Raw genomic sequence first — 19,006 nt, 5'->3', positions numbered from 1 at the left:
GGGTGCTACCGCAGGTGCCTTTGACGGTGCAAAACATTTCGCCGACATTGTTGCGTTTGTTGGGGAGAAAACTTACAAACATACAGTACAGCACTTCAGAGTCACACTGCTAGCGATTGAAGATCTATGTAAATTTCACAAGCTGAAACCATTCTGTACTGTACAGGACCACAGCACGAGATTGATTGACAATAGTCTACAGCCAATCAGGACACAGAACACAATGCGCTGTAACAAAACAAAGAGAAAAAAAAAAAAGCATGCAAAATTGCACAAAAAAAAATTTGAGAGGCTGCGAAAGGTGAACTGCGTTATAGCGAGCGACTAAAATATTATTAATAAAATATTTAGTATAGCATTTAGTAGCATTTTGTGAACGTCAAAATGAGTGAACTGTTGGAAATTTCCTGCAGGGCAAGCAAATAATTAAACACCCCAGTGGAGCGAGTGCATGCTTTTCACAATTGATATGAATGACTTTCAGGTCATCACACTATATGATTAACGCATACTAAAGAAAAAAAGAAAGCTTGGGAAACTGTGTTACTACTCTTCCTGTCTGTTAGTTGACGGGCCATGTTTCCTCTCTTGTGTGGTAAATTATGTCTCTTTTTGACGTACATCTGCTATGATCAGTTTTTCCCCCCTCTTTGTAGTGCGTTATTAACACATCTTACCCCTCCCCTTTTGGTCTTGCCTCACTGCTACACCGTGTGATCTGAGGCTTCCAGATGCGCTTTGCACTCTGGTGATCATTACTGTCATAACAGTAAAGGGCAGCATCATTAACCTCAGGCACACACACACAAAAAAAACACACTTCTCTCCTGTGCCTCTCTCTCACTTTCTCTGAGGAATTTATACTGAGGTACAGCTCAGCTTTGGCACAGAAAGCAAGAACGCCATTTTTCTTCTGAAATTTTCATTAAGTGAGCAGTTGGAAATGATGAGTTTCTTGCTAGAGCCAGCACTCGCTAGCTCTAGCAAGAAACTAGCTCTGACTAGCTAGCTTTGCCTTGGAAGACAAGCGAGCAGCTGAAGTGTTGCGTGTTTTATTTAGAGCTGGGAAACTTTTAATGAGTGATGTTTGATTGTATTAGTAACACATAAACCTTGCTGGAAAACTTGGATATTCTTAGTTAAGGTTATTCTTCTTGGGTGCTTGTTTCCAAGTTCATATTTGAGCCAAATAGCAGTTTGGCAAGAATGAAGAGGTTGACTTGGACAGCTTTTCTCTCTCTCTCTCTCTCTCTCTCTCTCTCTCTCTCTCTCTCTCTCTCCCTTCTTGTAATTCTGATGCTACAGACCTTGAAATAGGATCACTGGATGTTAGACAAAGGTGTCTTTGGCATCAGCTCGCTCCTTAAAAGTACACATTGCTGTGTGTAACAGATTTCTCCGACCACTCCAGAGGCGTCTTTTTGTGGCGTCTGCTGGGTTCAGCACTTGTGATGTTGTTATTACTGCCGCTGTGTTTTCTGCAGCCCCCACACCACTTAGTAGCATATGATGGAAAGAGCGATTATAGTCCCCTGCAGACAAAGAATCTCATTTAATAGATTTTAGAGGTATTTGTTGCTTTTCTCCCCGCTTCTTCATCTCACAGGACATGTGTGCTGGTGGTTGTTTGAGCAACTATTTTTTATTTTCCGCACAGTTTGTGTGTCTGTGTATGTGTGTGATTTATGCATATAAATTAGTGTGCAGTGGTTTGTTTTTCTAAGCGTGACATATTGTACAGTAAGTATATATACGTTATCTCAGCAGCACAGATGCACATGGGAAAGGTGCAGCACCAATTAGTCTTCTTCTGGCTCATCAGAGCGAGGAGTTCCACACTGGGAACTGTTAAGTGCGTTCCAGCTCGTATTAATGATACTCTGTCTCAGTGATGACGCCCTCTCGACTAGTATTGAGGAATTTCTGTTTTTAATTGCATAAGCAATTACTATGGTTAGTGATTTTTACAGTGATTTGGTTAATATTAAATCATGCATTTAAATGTGAGCTCGCTCTCTCTATTTAATATGTTTGGAGTTTTGCAACATAGTCATTTCAAAAGTACAGATAAATTAAGTCTGGAGGTTTTTGTGGCTTTGGAGACTTTTCATTAAAATTACAAAACAAAACAAGTTGGACACACTGCTCTTTTTTTTTTTTATCTTCATCTGGCATACCTGGTTTAACACCTTTTCACTACGGTTTAGTTTCAGTTCATTGGTAGCGATTGGGCAAAACCTTTAGACTTAAGCCCTAAAGGTTTCTGGACTGGTCAATGACCATCTGACAACCACCGGTCACTTGGCCTACATTCTATCAATGTAGGCCTAGAGACTAGTCAGTGAACCTCTTGGTAATCACTGGTCAAAAAAAGTTTGTATTCCAGCTGGTGAGTGGTTGCTGATCGCAAAAAGGTAATCGATACTGTACCGAGAACCTCGTTGCAGTTGCTTCGGTTGCTAGTAGGTTGCCAAAGTTGCCAGTACTTTTCATCAAATATGCCAATTTGACTGCAAACACTTGGCAGCTACTTGCCAAGCTATGGTAAAGCTGTGAAAAATGCACAACAAATCGGAACCGGAGAACACTCACCTTCCGAGTTAAAATGTTTAGAGCTAACACTTTCCGTTTCTGGTTTATGTTTCACTGCGGTTTGGAGTGTAAATGTTGGATATTTGCAGAAAATATTTGCAGCACTCTCTTTGCTGCTGGTTTCACCTAGGCCTATCTGACTGAGGCCTTACCTAATGTCATATGTAAAGCTTTCACTTGTCATCATTTGGGAGGGGGGGGGTCCAATGTAGCTGCACCCTTCAAAATGAATGTTATTTATTCTATACCAAGCCTTGGTGCAGCCCTTCAGTTCATCGTCTGTCAGAAACATGACACTGTAACCCCTTTCACCTTCTTATTGACCAACTTATAGGCTTTTGTTCTCACAGCTTGAGCTGTGTGCATGAGATGTTCATATTAGGGATATCTGCTTACATAGCCAAGAGTACTAAAAACTGTGAAATATCTTAGAGCAGTCTGAAACCTCAGCTTTTGGCTAGTAAGCATTACTTTGTGGTCATTAGTTGGAAGTTTGCTTATGCACGTCATGTTTAGGACAAGCGGAGGCCTAAATACTTAATACCTTAATTTAACCTTACTGTTCATTTTGGACTAATATCAGTGTGTTCATTGGTGTCTACATATCTTTATATCTTTAAGTGTGGTCTGTGTATCTGTATACAGTATGTCAAAGTACCTTACTTTTGCTTCTTCTTCTTTTTTTCCTTTTTTTCCCCAGTACATAAATCCAGCGCAGACAGAATTAGATACTGCAAGTAGAGGAAGAAAGACATGCAAAAATTGTAGGCTTTTACACTCATCGAGGATGTTGAATTTAGAGAAAACAGGTTTTACGCACACCCAGAAACTCCTCAGAGAAGATTGAATTCCCATCGCCGGGGTCTGTTGTCTACTTTTCAGCAGCAAGTGGAGTATCAAAATCCCAGCAGTGCTCTCAGCCTCGCCTCTCCTTATAGATGGAGTACTGTAATTAGATTTCTTTGCTCTCCTTCTTCTCTCTCCTCCTGCAAGGTTTATATTCTACATTAAGGATGAGCTCACTTACACACTGGGATGGATGAATGTATAGACAGACTTCTCTGCTGCCTTTGTTCACCTCCAAACCTGTTTATGTGTAGAGGGGGGAAAAAACAGCCCAACAAAATTAAAATACAGAATTTCATTGGAATTCCCAGCATTACTAGCGGCTGTAGAGTTGTACAGTAGGTAATTAGAAGCAAAGATAAGCCGTGTACTGCTCTGCATAGCCCCTCTGTCTTTTTCTCTCTGTCTTTCACAGTCTCGCCCTCTCTCTCTCTCTCTCTCTCTCTCTCGCCGTTGGTTGTCTTTATCAGCAAGGGTTTTACTCTGTTCAAAAGTGAAGACACATTTATCACCCACTGGGAATTTGATAAGAGGGCATGGTTAAGCCTTTAACCCCATTGTTTTAATCATGAGCCTGAGTAATGCTCTGCCTTTTCTGTTTCTTGCTCTCTTAGTCTGTCTTTGTCTCTTTTTCTAACGCATCCAAAGGTGGAAGTTGTTAAGGATGTAGCACTGGGAATTCAGAATGAATACCAGCGCTACATAGGTCAAGATGTATCATTTCAGGTACCACTGCAATGAAACAGAATCCAGGAAAGGTAGTGCTAATAGCATAGTGAATGGTAGAACTACTAATAAAAGGCAGACTCTTTTGACTGTTGTCAGTGGACATTTCAGCTAAAAATGTGTTTAGCACTGATCATTTGTGCTGAGCTACCTTAGGTTTTCATGTCACCCCAGTGCTGCTGCTCCGGGCACGTGAAGCTGTGGGAAGTGAGTTCCCACAGATGCCTGCTGTGCAATTTTTTCATAATTATGACCTAAGTACTTGAAATCGCATGTCTGGAAGGTATGGACGGTTGGACAAATAATTCGGCCATTAGCGGCTGGCTGCGTCCACTGTTGGTAGCTGATTTTTTTTTTTTTTTTCAAGTTGGGGTTTTATTTTATTAAGTTATTGCTCTCCCTCCTTGAGAACTGGCAGCATCAAAGTCTTTCAAGTGACTCCTCTCATCAAACATTTAGCAATTCCTGCACCTAATCTGAAGCTGTCTGTCTGTGTTAGCCCTGTGATAGACTAGCTACCTATTAAGGGTGTGCCCTACCGTTTGGCCTACGAGAGGTGGGATAGACTCCATCCCCAATGAATTGGACGAGCAGTAAATAGGGAATATGGTTGCATGGGTGGATGCATGCACTTGGGACATAGAAACTGCACGTATAGACTCAGTCAAATCTGTTACAGGTTAAATTTGCCCCAAAAGCCATTTAAAACCCTTTTTCTCAGTAGGTTTTAATTTTATGTGCACAGTTTCAGTTCAGTTTAATTTAGTTTTATTTCTGTAGTGAAAACTCTCAATAACCGTCACCTTTAAGGGCTTTATTTGTCCGGTAATAACTCTACAATAATACAGTGAAACCCCAACAATCAGACTTGGTGATAATGGGAGGAAAAACTGCACCAGCGCAGCAATGCAAAACAAGACGTTCTCTTGTTTTTTGGCTGTCGATTGGGGGTGACGGGAGTAGGATAGAGTTAAAGTTTGCCATCAGTTTCTAACCAGGTACCATGATCGATTGTCACACACATTGCATATATAACACCAATCGCTGATTAATGGTGACTGCGTGCCTCCAGTGTCACCAGATCAATTCTAGCCAGGTCTACACTCTCCTCTGTGGTTGTGTCAGGGAGGACACCTGGGAGCTTTAGCTGATGGTGTCCAATTGAAAATTTAGATACATCAGTAAACCCAAATGTCTTGTCTCTAATCGTGCTGTTCACCAAACCTTTGTTTATTGCATTCTCTTTCATTCCCCCCCCGAGATCTCTTCTTCCTTGCATGCCTTTGCGTGTTCTTTTTCTTGTTTTGTTTTAATCCCATGCCAGTGTGTAGCTGGAGGACACAGGGAAGGGGATGCTTCGTGGTGACTAATGGCTGAGAGTGATTTATGAGGAACCAGAGCTGTAAGATGCTTCTCCATGCTACATCATTTTGTATCCCTCTGTCATGCAAATTATCAACAGCTTCTGTTTCATGATGAATTATTTCCCAGACCTGCACTTTAATGACAACCGCCCTTCAATACAAGCGCGCATGTTGGATGTTCACTCCTACGCATCCCCATTCTCACAGATGTGCAGATGACAGCTTTGTTCAGAACTACATTCGGAGTTTGTGTCAAAAGAGAACGAAGGAGAAATGGGAGAAACGTTAGAAGGAAAATGATTCTCTTGGAGATTTTAACCAATGGGAGGCGGTTTAGCGGCAACATGGGAACTTGGCTCGCAATTAGCAAATCCAATCTTGTAACCTGCAAATCAGTGATCAAGAGATGAAAGGGAGATGATGGAAAGCGAGAAGGGGATGAAGAGGAGAGATTGATAGAAAGATCATAAACATCAAACCTAATTAGATGTGCACTGATGTTTCTTTACCTCTTTTATTCCTTTATTTCGCGGTCAGCATCTTATTAACATTTTAAAAGCACAAGGCTCTTCACAATATTCAGAAGGATCTAACCAAATAAGAATAATGAAGCTCAGATGATTACAGCATAGACGAGTCATAGCACAAAATACAGTGCATATTGGAATTCCAGTCTCCTTCCTGTGCATCTTTCTGCAACCCCTGACTGGAATTCAATTTAACCCCCCTTCAAATTTGCATTCAATATGTTTTCATCACTCCGGCTGCTTACTCTGAGCATTTTCTGTCCATCCCCCACCTCTCTGTCTCCCCCCATCCTCCCCACACTCCCCACCTCCGTCTGTCAAACCAGAGTCCAGTCTCCACACGGGAGTCTTTATCACAAAGAAAAGCACAAAAGAAGTAGTGCTGTTTGAAGACTGACAGGTAAATGGGATTTCCACAGAGACCGAGACAAGACTTGAAATTATCAGCACAAAGAGCCTGTGTTTTCATGAGGGCACCCACTTAGCAAGAGAAGGAAAGAATGCAGCAAAGCATGGCAAACAGACAAAAAAAAGTGGTGAAATTGGACCTAATGTTCCTATAGTAAATGCAATACTACTATTTAACGTCCTTTGAATACTTACTGCTCTTCCTATCGCCATATAGCTTCACAACAATTCGATTGAGCACAGTTTTATGTTCTATTCGTGGCTGAATGGGTTTAGTGTGGTATTGTCAGTGGTAGAAGAAGGATTTTTGTTCCCAATATATCTCAATGCCTAGAGCCATGGCACCAGCTAAGGGTTTACATCCCACCAGGCTACCCATGCCAATTGAACTTCCAGGCACTTTGGATAACAATCAACAGAAGGTGATACGCAACTTTGATTGGAGTGAAAGGAAGTGAAATCAGTAGCGCATTGTATTTTGTCATTGTCAAATCAAGACCATTTTCTCAGAAGAGTGCCAGCTGTCATTATCCTGGAGACAGCAGTAGCCAACTGCAGTGTCTGGACGTTCAAAAGCTCTCCAGTTTTTATTACAGCAGAGGATTGCGGCTCTTGTTTGCTATGGCGTCCCCATTCTGGTTGAAGGTGGACACTTCATGAAATCAACTGCTGTGTTATTTTTTAAAGACTGCCTGTAGCTTACATTTCTGGAGTATGTTTCCAGGCATTATGTGGACCTCCTGTATGGCCGTTGTAGAGACTATTCAATCTATCATTTTTATCTTCTTATCTGTGTAGGTTTGCAGTCATATAGGTCATGGTTGTCTAAAAAAAAGAGAGATGGTTTCAGAGAGGATGAAAGGCTTTCTATGTCCACCTGGATAGGGCGTCACTAAACCAATAATAGTGGTGACCTATGACACCATTATCAATTATAATGCAATCGCAGCAGGTGGCATGTCTTCAAGAAAGTTATAAAGAAGTTAATTTAACTTCAAATCAAAAGCACTTGAAATCAGCATGTAGGGTTGCTCAGACATGAATTGAAAACTGCTTGTCTTGTTGGCTTTGATCACTAAGAAAAAAGCATGTAAGGCAAGTTGTACAAGGGTCGGGTAGTTCATGAACACTACTGCCTTCCAAATCCACAAGTACACTAAGGTCTGAGCGGTGTAAATTCCATCATGGGACAGTGAGCATGACGTTCGTGCACATATCCGTGTTCCTGCCTGACCATGCAGAATCATCCACGGAGACTTTATTTTACAATGCAACAGCTACACATGCACCGCAGGCAATGAACTTCAAAGTTTAATAGAAATGACTAGTCGGTCATGGTGTCCCAGCTCTCCGTGCATGTGTCAGCGACAGAGTATAATCAAGGTTTAAATCTGGACTGGTTGACATACCACAGTCATATTGGTTGAGGAAACTGTTGCCACATGTACACCATAGCCCTAAACTTTTCTCTCACGTATCCGACAGAGGAATGTGTGAATATGCAAATGTCAGCAGTCAGATTGGACATTTTCCAGCTTTAACTTGCCAGTTTCCCAGTATACCAAACCTCAGTTTGATGTCTGGTTGTACAGCCAATAGTTCAGTGCATTTACCCACTAATGGATGAGCATCGAGTGTGGTGTTTTCTGACGCTCTATCCAAGTAGTCTCCTAAACTACACGGATTATTTATAGTAGTGTGAATATGTCAGACTATTTCCTGCTTCCAAAATTGTCTGAAGTTCAAATGTGAAAACAGCTTGATAGTCAGTGACTGAGTAAGTAAGTGGGTGAAGGAGGAATTCAGACAGGTTGTGTCAGGACAGAACTATTACTCACTACTATGACTTATTGGTGATGTTATTGGTTAACACGTTTTATACCAGTGGGGTGAATGATTGGGTAACGAAGCAGAATGAATGGTTTATATGAAAGGAATCTTGTGAACTATTTTTAAAGAATTTGAAATAAAAAACTTAACTTTTCATCCAGCGCAATTACCATTTCAAAACCCAGCCTGCAAGTACAAAAATACAGAAAAAATAAAACTTTTATTGGCAAATGGACTTGGATTTAGCTTGAAGCATGATATTTAGTGCCATTAATTTTTAATCATACCACAGAGAGCATTTCAACCATGTTTTTAGTTGTGTGTCTGAAAGAACAGATAATAGCACCATAGCTGTATCTCTAAATTGGTTTAAATGGTTCATATGACTGCAACTTCGGTACATTCTTGAAAAGCTGCTAACTTAACTGTGAATTTGTGTCTCCACTGCTAATTTCCCTGCTGTTGCTGGTGCTAAACTCAGTCCTGAAGTGGTTAAATTGTTTTTGTTTTTTCCAGGTTCCACACATTCACTTTTTGACAGACAATTTCAAAGGTCAGCTTCATCCTCTGACTGCATTACAGAGATGCTTTCGCAACACCTTTATTCTATTTTTTTCAGTTGTTTATCTTTTATTCATACAGACAGTCTTTTAGAGATTGATGCTTTTCTGTCTCAGACAGGCCATCTTTTTCTCTGAGTGTTTTTTAGCAAACAAGGGCCCGAGTGGAGTCTTTGACTTCTAAAACCATATAATGATACTTCTATGAAAGGGGTACACTCAAATGAATTCGGGTCAGGGTAGGTGACTGGGGCTTATCTAAATTGTTTCTATGAAATTGGTTTTGCTCTGTGAAAGCCACTGGAACAATCCCACAGAGTAGGCTGATCCATTTCCAAAACATCCATATTTTCTATTGGACCACTTCACATCAAATCTCAGCTATTTTTAAGACCTTTTAAAAAAGAGCCTGTTGTGTGTTGTGGTGGCCTAAAAGAGGTCTGATAGTCATGCAAAAAGACTTGTGTGTTTCAGTGTGAGACTTGATCTAAGGGTGCACCAAGTCTCAGACTAGGTGATCCATACCACGCTCAATCTCATTTGACCTCCAGAGCCCACTTTGCTTAATCAGTGTCACCACTTAACCCTACCCTGACCAGCTTAAAGGGATTCTCAGGAGTGCTTTAGTTGGACTAGAACAAAGTACGCGTCTAGCCTCAGTAGCCTCCATGACACATTACTGAAAACTGTGTTAAATAATTGATATGTCTATCACGTGTGTCACCACAAATGCAACACTGAAAAAAGCAGAGTGTAATAACAAGGAGCGATAATCTAAAATGAACCACACTTGGGAAGCGTTAGGGTTAGGAGTAAAATTGGGCTTCGGCACAAACCGAATGTGAGTAGGACCTTGAAGTCGATCATTTCTGAGATTTTTTAATAGAAAAGTAGAAAAAAAAATACTATTATATTGATAAATATACATAGACTAGTCTGCATTTACATCTTCCAGCAAGTTGATGCATTTTTATAAAGTTAAAATGACTAATAAAAATACATAGGAGTGGGCACCGGTTTGTGGCAGCTACCATGTTTCCCCACCATATTTGAATAAAGTGGCGGGTAGGACATCTCCTTTGAATAATTGTGTTATGTGTGTGGCCACATATGTAGTACACCAAAAGGTGGAGGAGAAGAGAAGTTGTGAGTGTTTGCATGCTGTTGAGGTACATTTATAGGTATTTGTGTCTGCACCTTCACACTCAAGATATGAAGGATCACACCCATGTTTTATCATTTCAGATGGGGATCCCTTCACCAAAGAAATTGACATCTTAATAAAATCTCATTCTCTTCCTTCTACACCTCAAGCCTCATCTCCTAAAATGAAGTCAGGCCTATTGTAGGTTTCCTGCGAATGGAGCCTTAGCTTGACGCTCCGCTTAGTCCCTCTTTCCATATCCCCCAAAAAAACAACAGTCCTTGATAGTTTCTCAATATTTATCTCAAAAGTCCAAACAGGTACACAGCAACAGAATTCCAAATTATGAAAACTTATAAAGCTCAATTCAAAATGGATGAAGAGAGATTGCGAGGTCAAAAAACCATGTGGCTCTACTCTCCCCTCACCCAACTTCCTGTTTTTCTTTGCTATCAAAATAAAAGCATACATTTCAAATTAAACTACATGTAGGCTCCTACACCTATAATACACAAAAAAAAATATTATGTCAGCTAATGTTAGGCTTGAGTTTCCTAAAAGTCACAGTTTCCCTCAAACAGTAATCAAACATTTTGATTACATTCTCACATCTTTTGAGCGTTTATTCCTTAAGCATAAGAGCAAACAGTGTCCAACAATTTCAGATCCACTTCAAGGATAGTTTCACTAATATCAGCTATTAACAGCTAACAGAGTCTAACAGTAGCTAACAGCAGCAATGACAGCTTACGAACAGTTCAGCATATCCTCAATAACTCACCTCAGTATTGTTGTCATTGGTTAGAAGCGAGCTTCTCTGACTCATTGAACTGTGTCTCAGAGTTTTACATCCTCCTCCAGACTAAATAATAGTGCACTCCTATCACTCTGCATTGACAGCTGAGGTAAACAGCTTACATAAATAGGGAAAACTCCAGGGCGGATCTCTGGACTCTGGAGCAAACAGAAGCAGAAACAGACTGACCACCGCCGTACATTCTCTCGCAGCTTCCTGTGTTGTTGCAGTATATTAATGACTAACCTCGTATTATTCATGGATTATCTCAGGTGTTCTCCTGACTGAAGTTTGGTCCGTTTACAGCATCCTGCCATGTGATTGCATTTCTCAGTAACCATCGGGAACCCTCGCGTTAACTTTAATCAAGTGGAAAAAGGTTAGCGTTCATCCTCCAGCTTCACTGTGTTTATATCATGCTAACATAGCTGTGTCGCTAGCGATCACGTAGCACATCATTATATGCCAGCTAGCCCAACTTCAGTAACCCTACAAAAGTCACAGTTGTTTAGTTTTCTGTCTTCATTTATGTTGGAAGTGATAGCAGAGTTGTAGGTTTTAATTTTTTCAGGAATCTTTCAGTCAGTACACGCTGTATCATGTTTAGGTGGAAACTAGCGAGCTAACTTCTAACTCCGTTAAATTTAATAAATTCTGTTTTCATGGATGCCTGGATGTTAAACTTAATTATTACACCTGGTAAAGCAGCAACGCGAAAGATGAAAGAATTTAGACAGTTTTTAACTCTCAGTGATGCCGCAGTGTTCGTTTGACTTTGAGACCTGAAGAGGACGGAGTTTTGGACCCAGATTACTCCGAGTCCAAGAGGGTCCTGACTACAGCAGCCGTAATGCTCCGACAATCCATCAAGCGGTGCGGCTTCATAGCTTTCCAAAGTTCTACTAGAACATTTTTTGACAGATTTCTGAGCTCCGTGTACCACATAAAATCTGTTCAAGGTCAGTAAGCACAACCAGAATTCATACATAAGGCGCACCGGATTATAAGGCGCACTGTCGATTTTTGAAAAAATTAAAGGATTTTAAGTGCGCCTTATAGTTCGGAAATACAGTAGAATGTAACATAAATCGGTCATGAATCGGTCATCTAACTTTTACTAAGGTTTAATGCCTCTACAACAGTCTTACTATAGCTTTTGTAAAAAACAGCTTTTCTAATAGTAATGTGGACTACAGAACACCGCGATATTAATATATCACAAATGTTTTACATACATGTGAAGGAAGCGCACTGCTGCTGCGTGGTGGTGGTGTTTTGCGGCGTGTGGGATGCGGATCATCAGCGATGTGGCGACAGAACTCAGACGCGCTGACACATGTACATATGCACACTTAAACACTCCCACGCACTTTATTTAGCAGCATTAATCATGGTATCTTTGGAAGTTTCAGAGGAGGTTCAGAGAAACCATTTCAGCTTCAAAAAGATTTTTTTTTCCTTCCCCGCTTTCTCCCGCTGGTTCATTCGTCATTATTATTACAGGATTAATCCTCGTCTCTCACTTCTTCACTATTGCCGTCTTAGCGTCTTCCTCCCACCATCTCATCTTTCTGAGGTCTTATTTTTTTCTGAGGTGATGAAGAAGTCGCATCTCTCATGTGGATACTGTAGCAAATCCAGCATTTCCACAGTCGGCCTCGATAACTGAGTCATCAGGTGATGCAATCAAACATTTCCCCTGGTTCACACTTCTGTCGCTTCTTCGCTTTGTTGTCATTCACGGGGTCCGAATAAATGTAGATGAACTGTATAATTTCTTGTGGGATAGATATAAAAACACTAGCATGGGAAGCCTGCAGCACAGAGCACACACATACTGATAATCATACAGAATAATGAGTACATGCTTTGCCCTACAGTCAGAGAGGGCATTTATGGCCTTTCAGCCCTTATGTAAAACACATAAAATAAAATAACAAGGACACACACATTTGCAAACACAGGACTAGACAGTTCTGAGCCTGCTCAGTTAGTCGGTCACCTGGAGAAGTGGCAAGGTTACATGAAGGCTGGTATTCCTGGGCACACAGATATACACACATTCAATGAATCTGTGTGGTCCATGATGATGTAGCTGCAGGCCCACCCACAAGTCACTGAAGGATTGGACACACACGACGCTGCTCCAGGTTTTTATTGGAAATGAATTTAGCCCAGGCATACACCCATACAAGCCTTAAATCATCCATTCTCATCTACGGCGGATTAATTATTTAATGGTCCATCATGTGCAACCGCTGTCCTCACACAGCTCCGAATATTAATACAAATTTAGGTCACATTTGTATTCTGCTGCTGTTTGATTATGCAGAATGGCGGACTTGATGATTCAGGGCAATTTCACGGTGCAAGTAGTATCAGCGGTGGATACACGAGAGCTTTCTGGGAGGGATCTTCCTTGTCTTCGTTGTGCAGATTTCTGAGACAGACCGATGTCTTTCTCATGAACAGGCTGAAATTTATCCTCTTTTGTTGCCAGTTTTCATTATTTTTTTGGCCGGGTGTCTCTCCAGAGATGAGGCAGCGAGCAGCCAGACTTCCCTCCATGGAAACACTTGCCGTTGGAAAATAGAGCAGCTCGCGTTTTCTGCCAAAAGGCGGCTGTAAACTAATTTCAACCCTCCCTCTCACCTACACGTACGTGTGCAACTTGCAAACACAAGTACATTTAGCTCCAGAAAATTAATTCAGGGGTTTGAACACAAGTATTAAGTGAAGCATTCAGGATTTACAACCATCTTTTTTTCACAGTCACCCATTTTAAAGTTTAATTTCACCTATTAACTTGACCACAAATTAGTTTTAAGTACTTTGAGGCTTTTTCGCAGGCAACTAGTTTTGTGTCATTTAGCAAAATGTGATGAAGTGATTGATTTGACCCTGACAGAATGTTTCCTGCAACTCCTGGGTTGCTTTCACAGCATGCTTTGGATCATTGAGCACCGGTACTATGGAGCATCTCCAATCACCTTTGCTGCGTTTGCTTAATCTGAGCAGACTGTATAACTCTAAAGCTGCTTGTGTCCTTGTTAACAGTTTTTATAGTTTGTACCACATCATCGATTATAAACTTTTGACAGATTCCCTTTGGAAACCACAAATACCAAAGTCGTCACACTTGCTCCTCGGTGTTTTACAGATGACGATATATGGTTGCCATTGTAAGCCACTCCATGGAGTCTCCATACTTTCCTTGATCCTTGATCTTAGGCCGCTGTCACATATATCTAGAGACTGATTGGTGACTGGTTGGCATGGGCAGCATCTAATATGTCCTTTCTGAGCTCCATGTTGTGATCATTTGTGATCATACGCCACTGTGTTCATCCACGGCCATCCAGCATTTTGTTTTCTTAGAATGTACTGAATTGTTAATGTGACCACTCCTAATCTTCTCTGCTTTCTCTGGTGGATTTCTGTTGTTTTTTAAGCCTAAGGATAGACTTTTTCACTTGTACTAAGAGCAGATTTCAAATGTAAATACTACATTTGGGATCCACTTATAACCTTTTACCAGCTTTTGAATCAATAATCCAATTACCGCTGGTCTCCTGACCAAAAATAATTGCTTTAAGCTCATGTTAAGCCAGTATTCATTCTGAGTCTTTATTCATTATAGAACTGTAGCTGAAATATTTTTGGAAATGTCTAAGAATTTGGGGACCTACTGTATTGGACCTTATTATATCCTAATATTAAAGCACTAATCAAGCGTCACCTTATCTTTTCTTATCTAAAATTCTCCCCCTCAAATTCATATTCTGACCTCGTGTTTACCCCTCGCTCAAGTGAAAATTGGCCAGAAATGAGAGGAGCTTGCTTAAAAGTCCAATTGTTTCTCCCCACAAAAAAGAAACAAATTTGTAGACAAATACAACCTTCACACAGAAAAACAACTTATCTTGCACTCCTCATTCAAACTGAGGCTTGTTTGGCGTGCCATTTTAAGTGTGCATTCATTTCAACTGAAGTGACACAGCATGACTGCCGCAGGGCCAAGCCAAACCCTCACCATTCTATGTAATGATGCTGTTTGTAATTGAAATCAAATTGAAAATCGTGACCACCCTAATGAAAGTTTCCTATGTGACAAGTGGAAGCTTCCACAGTTTGCTTTTTTTTTTCCCCCTTTTCTCATTTCCTTCCTCCCTTTCTGAATTTCCAGTGTTGAGTCTTTACATCATATCATGTTTTTTCTTTTTTGTCCCTTTTTTTCCTGCTGTACATCACTGATTCTTCACCCGATTCATCTCACCTTTAAATGTTGCTATTCTTCTTTTGTCCCCTTGTTTGTTTTGTTTTTGATCACGCAACTAAAGTGGATGATCGCAGAATTCTGTCTTTGGTTAAGAAAAATCCATTCACAATACCTACCCAAGACACACTGCCAAAAAATGCAAATACAAAGGGTTTATAGCTAGGTGCAAACCACTGGTTACACTCAAGAACAAGAAGACCTGACAGTCCTGAAAAAATCAGCTAGCACTGCACTATGAAGTGCTGACACAACGCATACTGCAAAAGCAACCTAAAGAGTTTATAAAGGCCAAGTCATTCGCATGATTTCAACCAAATGGAGCATTTTTTCAGTTATTAAAAACAAAACTGAATGTAGAAAGACCCAGAAACAAGCAGCAACTGAAGGCACCTGCAGCACACAGGCCAGGGAGGAAACTAAAAAAAGTAGCAAGCAATCAGGGGCTCTAATCTCTGTTGTTTAAAGCTAATACTGGTATTGGTCTTATATACAGTATGTGTGCTGATCACCAGTCAAGAGGTGCTGCTAAGTTGTATATAAAATACAATGCTGGGAAGCTATTAAACAGTGACTTTTAAAAAAAAATTATATCACTGACCTAAATGATGCCACCTTATTCCTGCCTTTTCAGTGATCGACGCAGATGACACATTTGCGTGCTTGTGCTTGTTAAGGATTGACCATGCTATATATGCCCTCAAAGACAATTTTCTACCAGCCATCCAGCAGTGATTTGGTGACAATCTGTGCATTTTCCAGCATGATGGAGCTCCTTGTCACAACGCAAAGGAGATAACCAAGTGGCTCCATTTTGCATCCATGGCCAGAAAACTTTCCAGATCTTAATCAAATCTATAGTCAATCCCCAGAAAGCAGATGGGCAGGCAGAAGCCCACAAACTGATCTACTTCAAGCACTGATAAGGCAGGATTGGTTCATCTAGGATTTGACCCAGAAGCTAACGTTCAGCATCCCACAGAGAATTGTAAAAGTTATGAAGAAGAAGGATCAAGGCTGTAGATACAGACTCTTTGGATAAATGTGATTTATTTGCCAATAAAACTCTAAAAGCTGTGAAATATTTGCAATTGTTTTTCACTATATCATAGGAAAATGTAAAAAAAAAAAAAAGATCTAAATAGAAATTCATAATCCAGTGTCAGCCTAAAAAATCTAATATTGTTCTGGCTCCAATTTATTGTAAATTCAGCATCCCATACCATTCACCACTTCCTCTCTTTCCCTCCTCGCTCCAGGGGTGAAGGCGGTCTTCTCTGGTCATTATCACCGTAACGCGGGGGGCTGCCATGGTGGCCTGGACATGGTCGTAAGCTCGGCCATCGGCTGTCAGCTGGGAGAGGACACCCACGGAGTCAGGGTGGTGGTAGTGACTGCAGACAACGTCATCCATCGCTACTACAGCCTGGAGCAGCTGAGGGCGCGAGGCTTAGACGAGGACCTCAAGAAACTCCTGCAGGCCTGAGCGAACACTCAAACAACAATGAAGCTGGGTGTTTTGTTAACCGACTAGTATATTTTACATTGTTTTCAGTAGGGATGGGTATTGATAAGATTTTCACGATTCCGATTCCATTTTCGATTCTGTTTAACGATTCGATTCTTTATCGATTCTTTTTAAAAAAGGAGAACACTAAGGTCGATTAGCTTAGAACTTTGTTTTATATCTTCTCTTTGAACAAGATAGAAATTTAGGAGTAACATGGCCTTACAAACCCAACAGTGAGATCTTAAGAGATCCACAGCCTATGGCTCTTCAATGGGGTGTCACAGGGTCCCCAGGAAAAAAAAATGTAAATGTAAAATAATAAAATAAATATTCTTCTGTAGCAATAACAAAGTATAACATAAATTATTCTGTAGCAATTACACAAGAATATCCAGTAATGTCCCTGCCTACAATTAAACACATTCACTTACCGAAAATCGGGGGCATCTGCTGTGGCAAATGGGTGCAAGCCTTTGACCACAAACTTCGTCATTGCTCGGTGACATTCGTCTATCCTGCCCTGAAAGGAGACGCTACCGGTAGACTGCAGCGAGAACTGCCAGCCAGACTCTGTCTCTCTCATCATGGTCACCTAAATGCAGCGCACAGTAATGGCAGGATTTGTAATAAGGCAGATCGCGCTAACATAATATGCACTGTTAGCTGATTATTTACCTGCCGCATTAACGGGAGAGGACGTGCGAACGTTACCGCTGCTGCTGGGTTGAGATTCACGAGTCCGGAGCGGAATTAAAAACACGACATTCATTTAAGGTCATCGCGTGTTTTGTGAGCAAATGCTTTTGCATATTCGTAGTGTTTCCTCCTTTAAATGAAATATCTACTTTGCAAGTATTGCAGGTTGCCCTGTTGTCATCCGTTCTCGTAAAGTATAACCAAACTTTTGAGCGTTTGAGCCGCTTAGGCGCCCTGCCAGGTAAATGACGCTCCGCAACGGGGTGACGTCATTCGGGGCGACTGGAATCGATAAGGGAATCGTTTGCAAAAATGGCAAACAATTCCAAGGAATTGAAACAGTGGGAACCGGTTCTCAACAAGAACCGGGTTTCGATACCCATCCCTAGTTTTCAGCACATTGTTGCAACGTGCTACAGTATTATGAGATCACTTGTTCTAATCAGACAGGAGATTATTCTTATGGTCTACCAGACCCAGATTTGGGTTCTCCATTGACCGAATCATCAAAAATTCTGTTACATTCATCAAAGTGAAAACAACATAATTTAAATAGTTACGAGAGAAGAAAAGCAATGAATTCAAAGCCAGCAAAAATGTCAGTCACAGGTAGTCAAGTGTACAGAATCTTCCAGTTTATGTTGTCTTGACTGAATGTTTTCTTGCAAGCATCTCTTGGAGGGTTAGATGTTATCTGTGCTTCCCACTCTCCTAAAAACGCCACACAGAGATCTTTGAATGTGTTTTAAGACTCGTGGGTTCTTCTATTGACAAGTACAGACCTCCTGTATCTGAAGTAGCATCACATCCTCAGGCACTAGCTCAGTCTGTCTGTGCAGTCCAGTGCATGTGTTATGTGTGTGACTTTGAGCATATCCAGAGTTTTCCATCTTTAAAAGAAGATTCCAACTTAAAACAGTGAAGCGGGCTTGGGCTTTGTTTGCTCAGTTTGCCTTTGGAACGTTCCAGAGGCATGATGGGAGATGTAGGACACAACAAGAGTATGTAAAAAGGATGAGACAGAGGGAGGAAAGGTCCACCTCAGCTCTTGTTTCTTTAATGTAATCAGCTCGAGATTGTGAACAGTTGGAATTTTCCTTTTAATGTTCCTAAATTGTCTTCTTTGCTCTTCCTGCAGTCTAATGACTTTTTTGGCCATCCTATGCAACCTTTAACATCACCTTATGTGTGTATGTGTTTGTTTTCTGTTTAATGTTGTACATCTGTCATCTCTTTGTTTGTAGCCCCCCCCCTCCCTCTTTTTTAACAGTTATTAAGAGTCTTTTAATATAAGTCGACCTCACAGATTGTTCTTTATCATTGTCAAACCTGACAATCTCACTTTTAACTATGACTAGTTTTAAGCTTACTGGTTTTTCATTGGAACACTAAACAAATACAATTGCTGTGACCACCTTAGAATAAAAAACAGACTTGCCCATGTTTGAACATTTATACACTTGAGCTGCAGCTCTGGCTCAGGTTTGGAGAGAAAGTAAACAGTGAGGTTGATATCTGTGTGATAAAATGGAAAAACTGCCAAACAAAGAAAATCTCCAGGCCAGGACTTCATGTTTCATGCCGTAGTCGTTGTTTACAAATGCAGAATTTAGACTGAAGCTTGATTTTCATTTTTAATTCCAGCATAAGCTCGCCACAGACATGCTAACTTGCAGCCGAAACCTGCTCAGACGGGAGTGGACATTAAAGCTCCACTCTGCATATTCACAT

At 40.8% G+C, this 19,006-nt stretch overlaps 1 protein-coding gene across 1 annotated transcript in view; it reads left to right on the top strand.

Annotated features, from left to right (window-relative positions):
• cpped1 (calcineurin-like phosphoesterase domain containing 1) overlaps window positions 1-16,715 on the top strand; it is a 37,882-nt gene extending 21,167 nt beyond the window's left edge. The window contains exon 6 of the mRNA XM_003438708.5: window positions 16,329-16,715. Within this exon, the coding sequence (XP_003438756.1) occupies window positions 16,329-16,555 (227 nt within the window). The 3' untranslated portion in view covers window positions 16,556-16,715. The remainder of the gene's footprint in view (window positions 1-16,328) is intronic.
• The last annotated feature ends 2,291 nt before the right edge of the window (window positions 16,716-19,006 follow it).

This window comes from Oreochromis niloticus, linkage group LG8 (assembly GCF_001858045.2).
Source record: "Oreochromis niloticus isolate F11D_XX linkage group LG8, O_niloticus_UMD_NMBU, whole genome shotgun sequence".
Classification (NCBI taxonomy): domain Eukaryota; kingdom Metazoa; phylum Chordata; class Actinopteri; order Cichliformes; family Cichlidae; genus Oreochromis; species Oreochromis niloticus.
The sequence above is the reverse complement of the archived record's forward strand: the minus strand, read 5'-3'. Positions and strand labels throughout refer to the sequence as shown.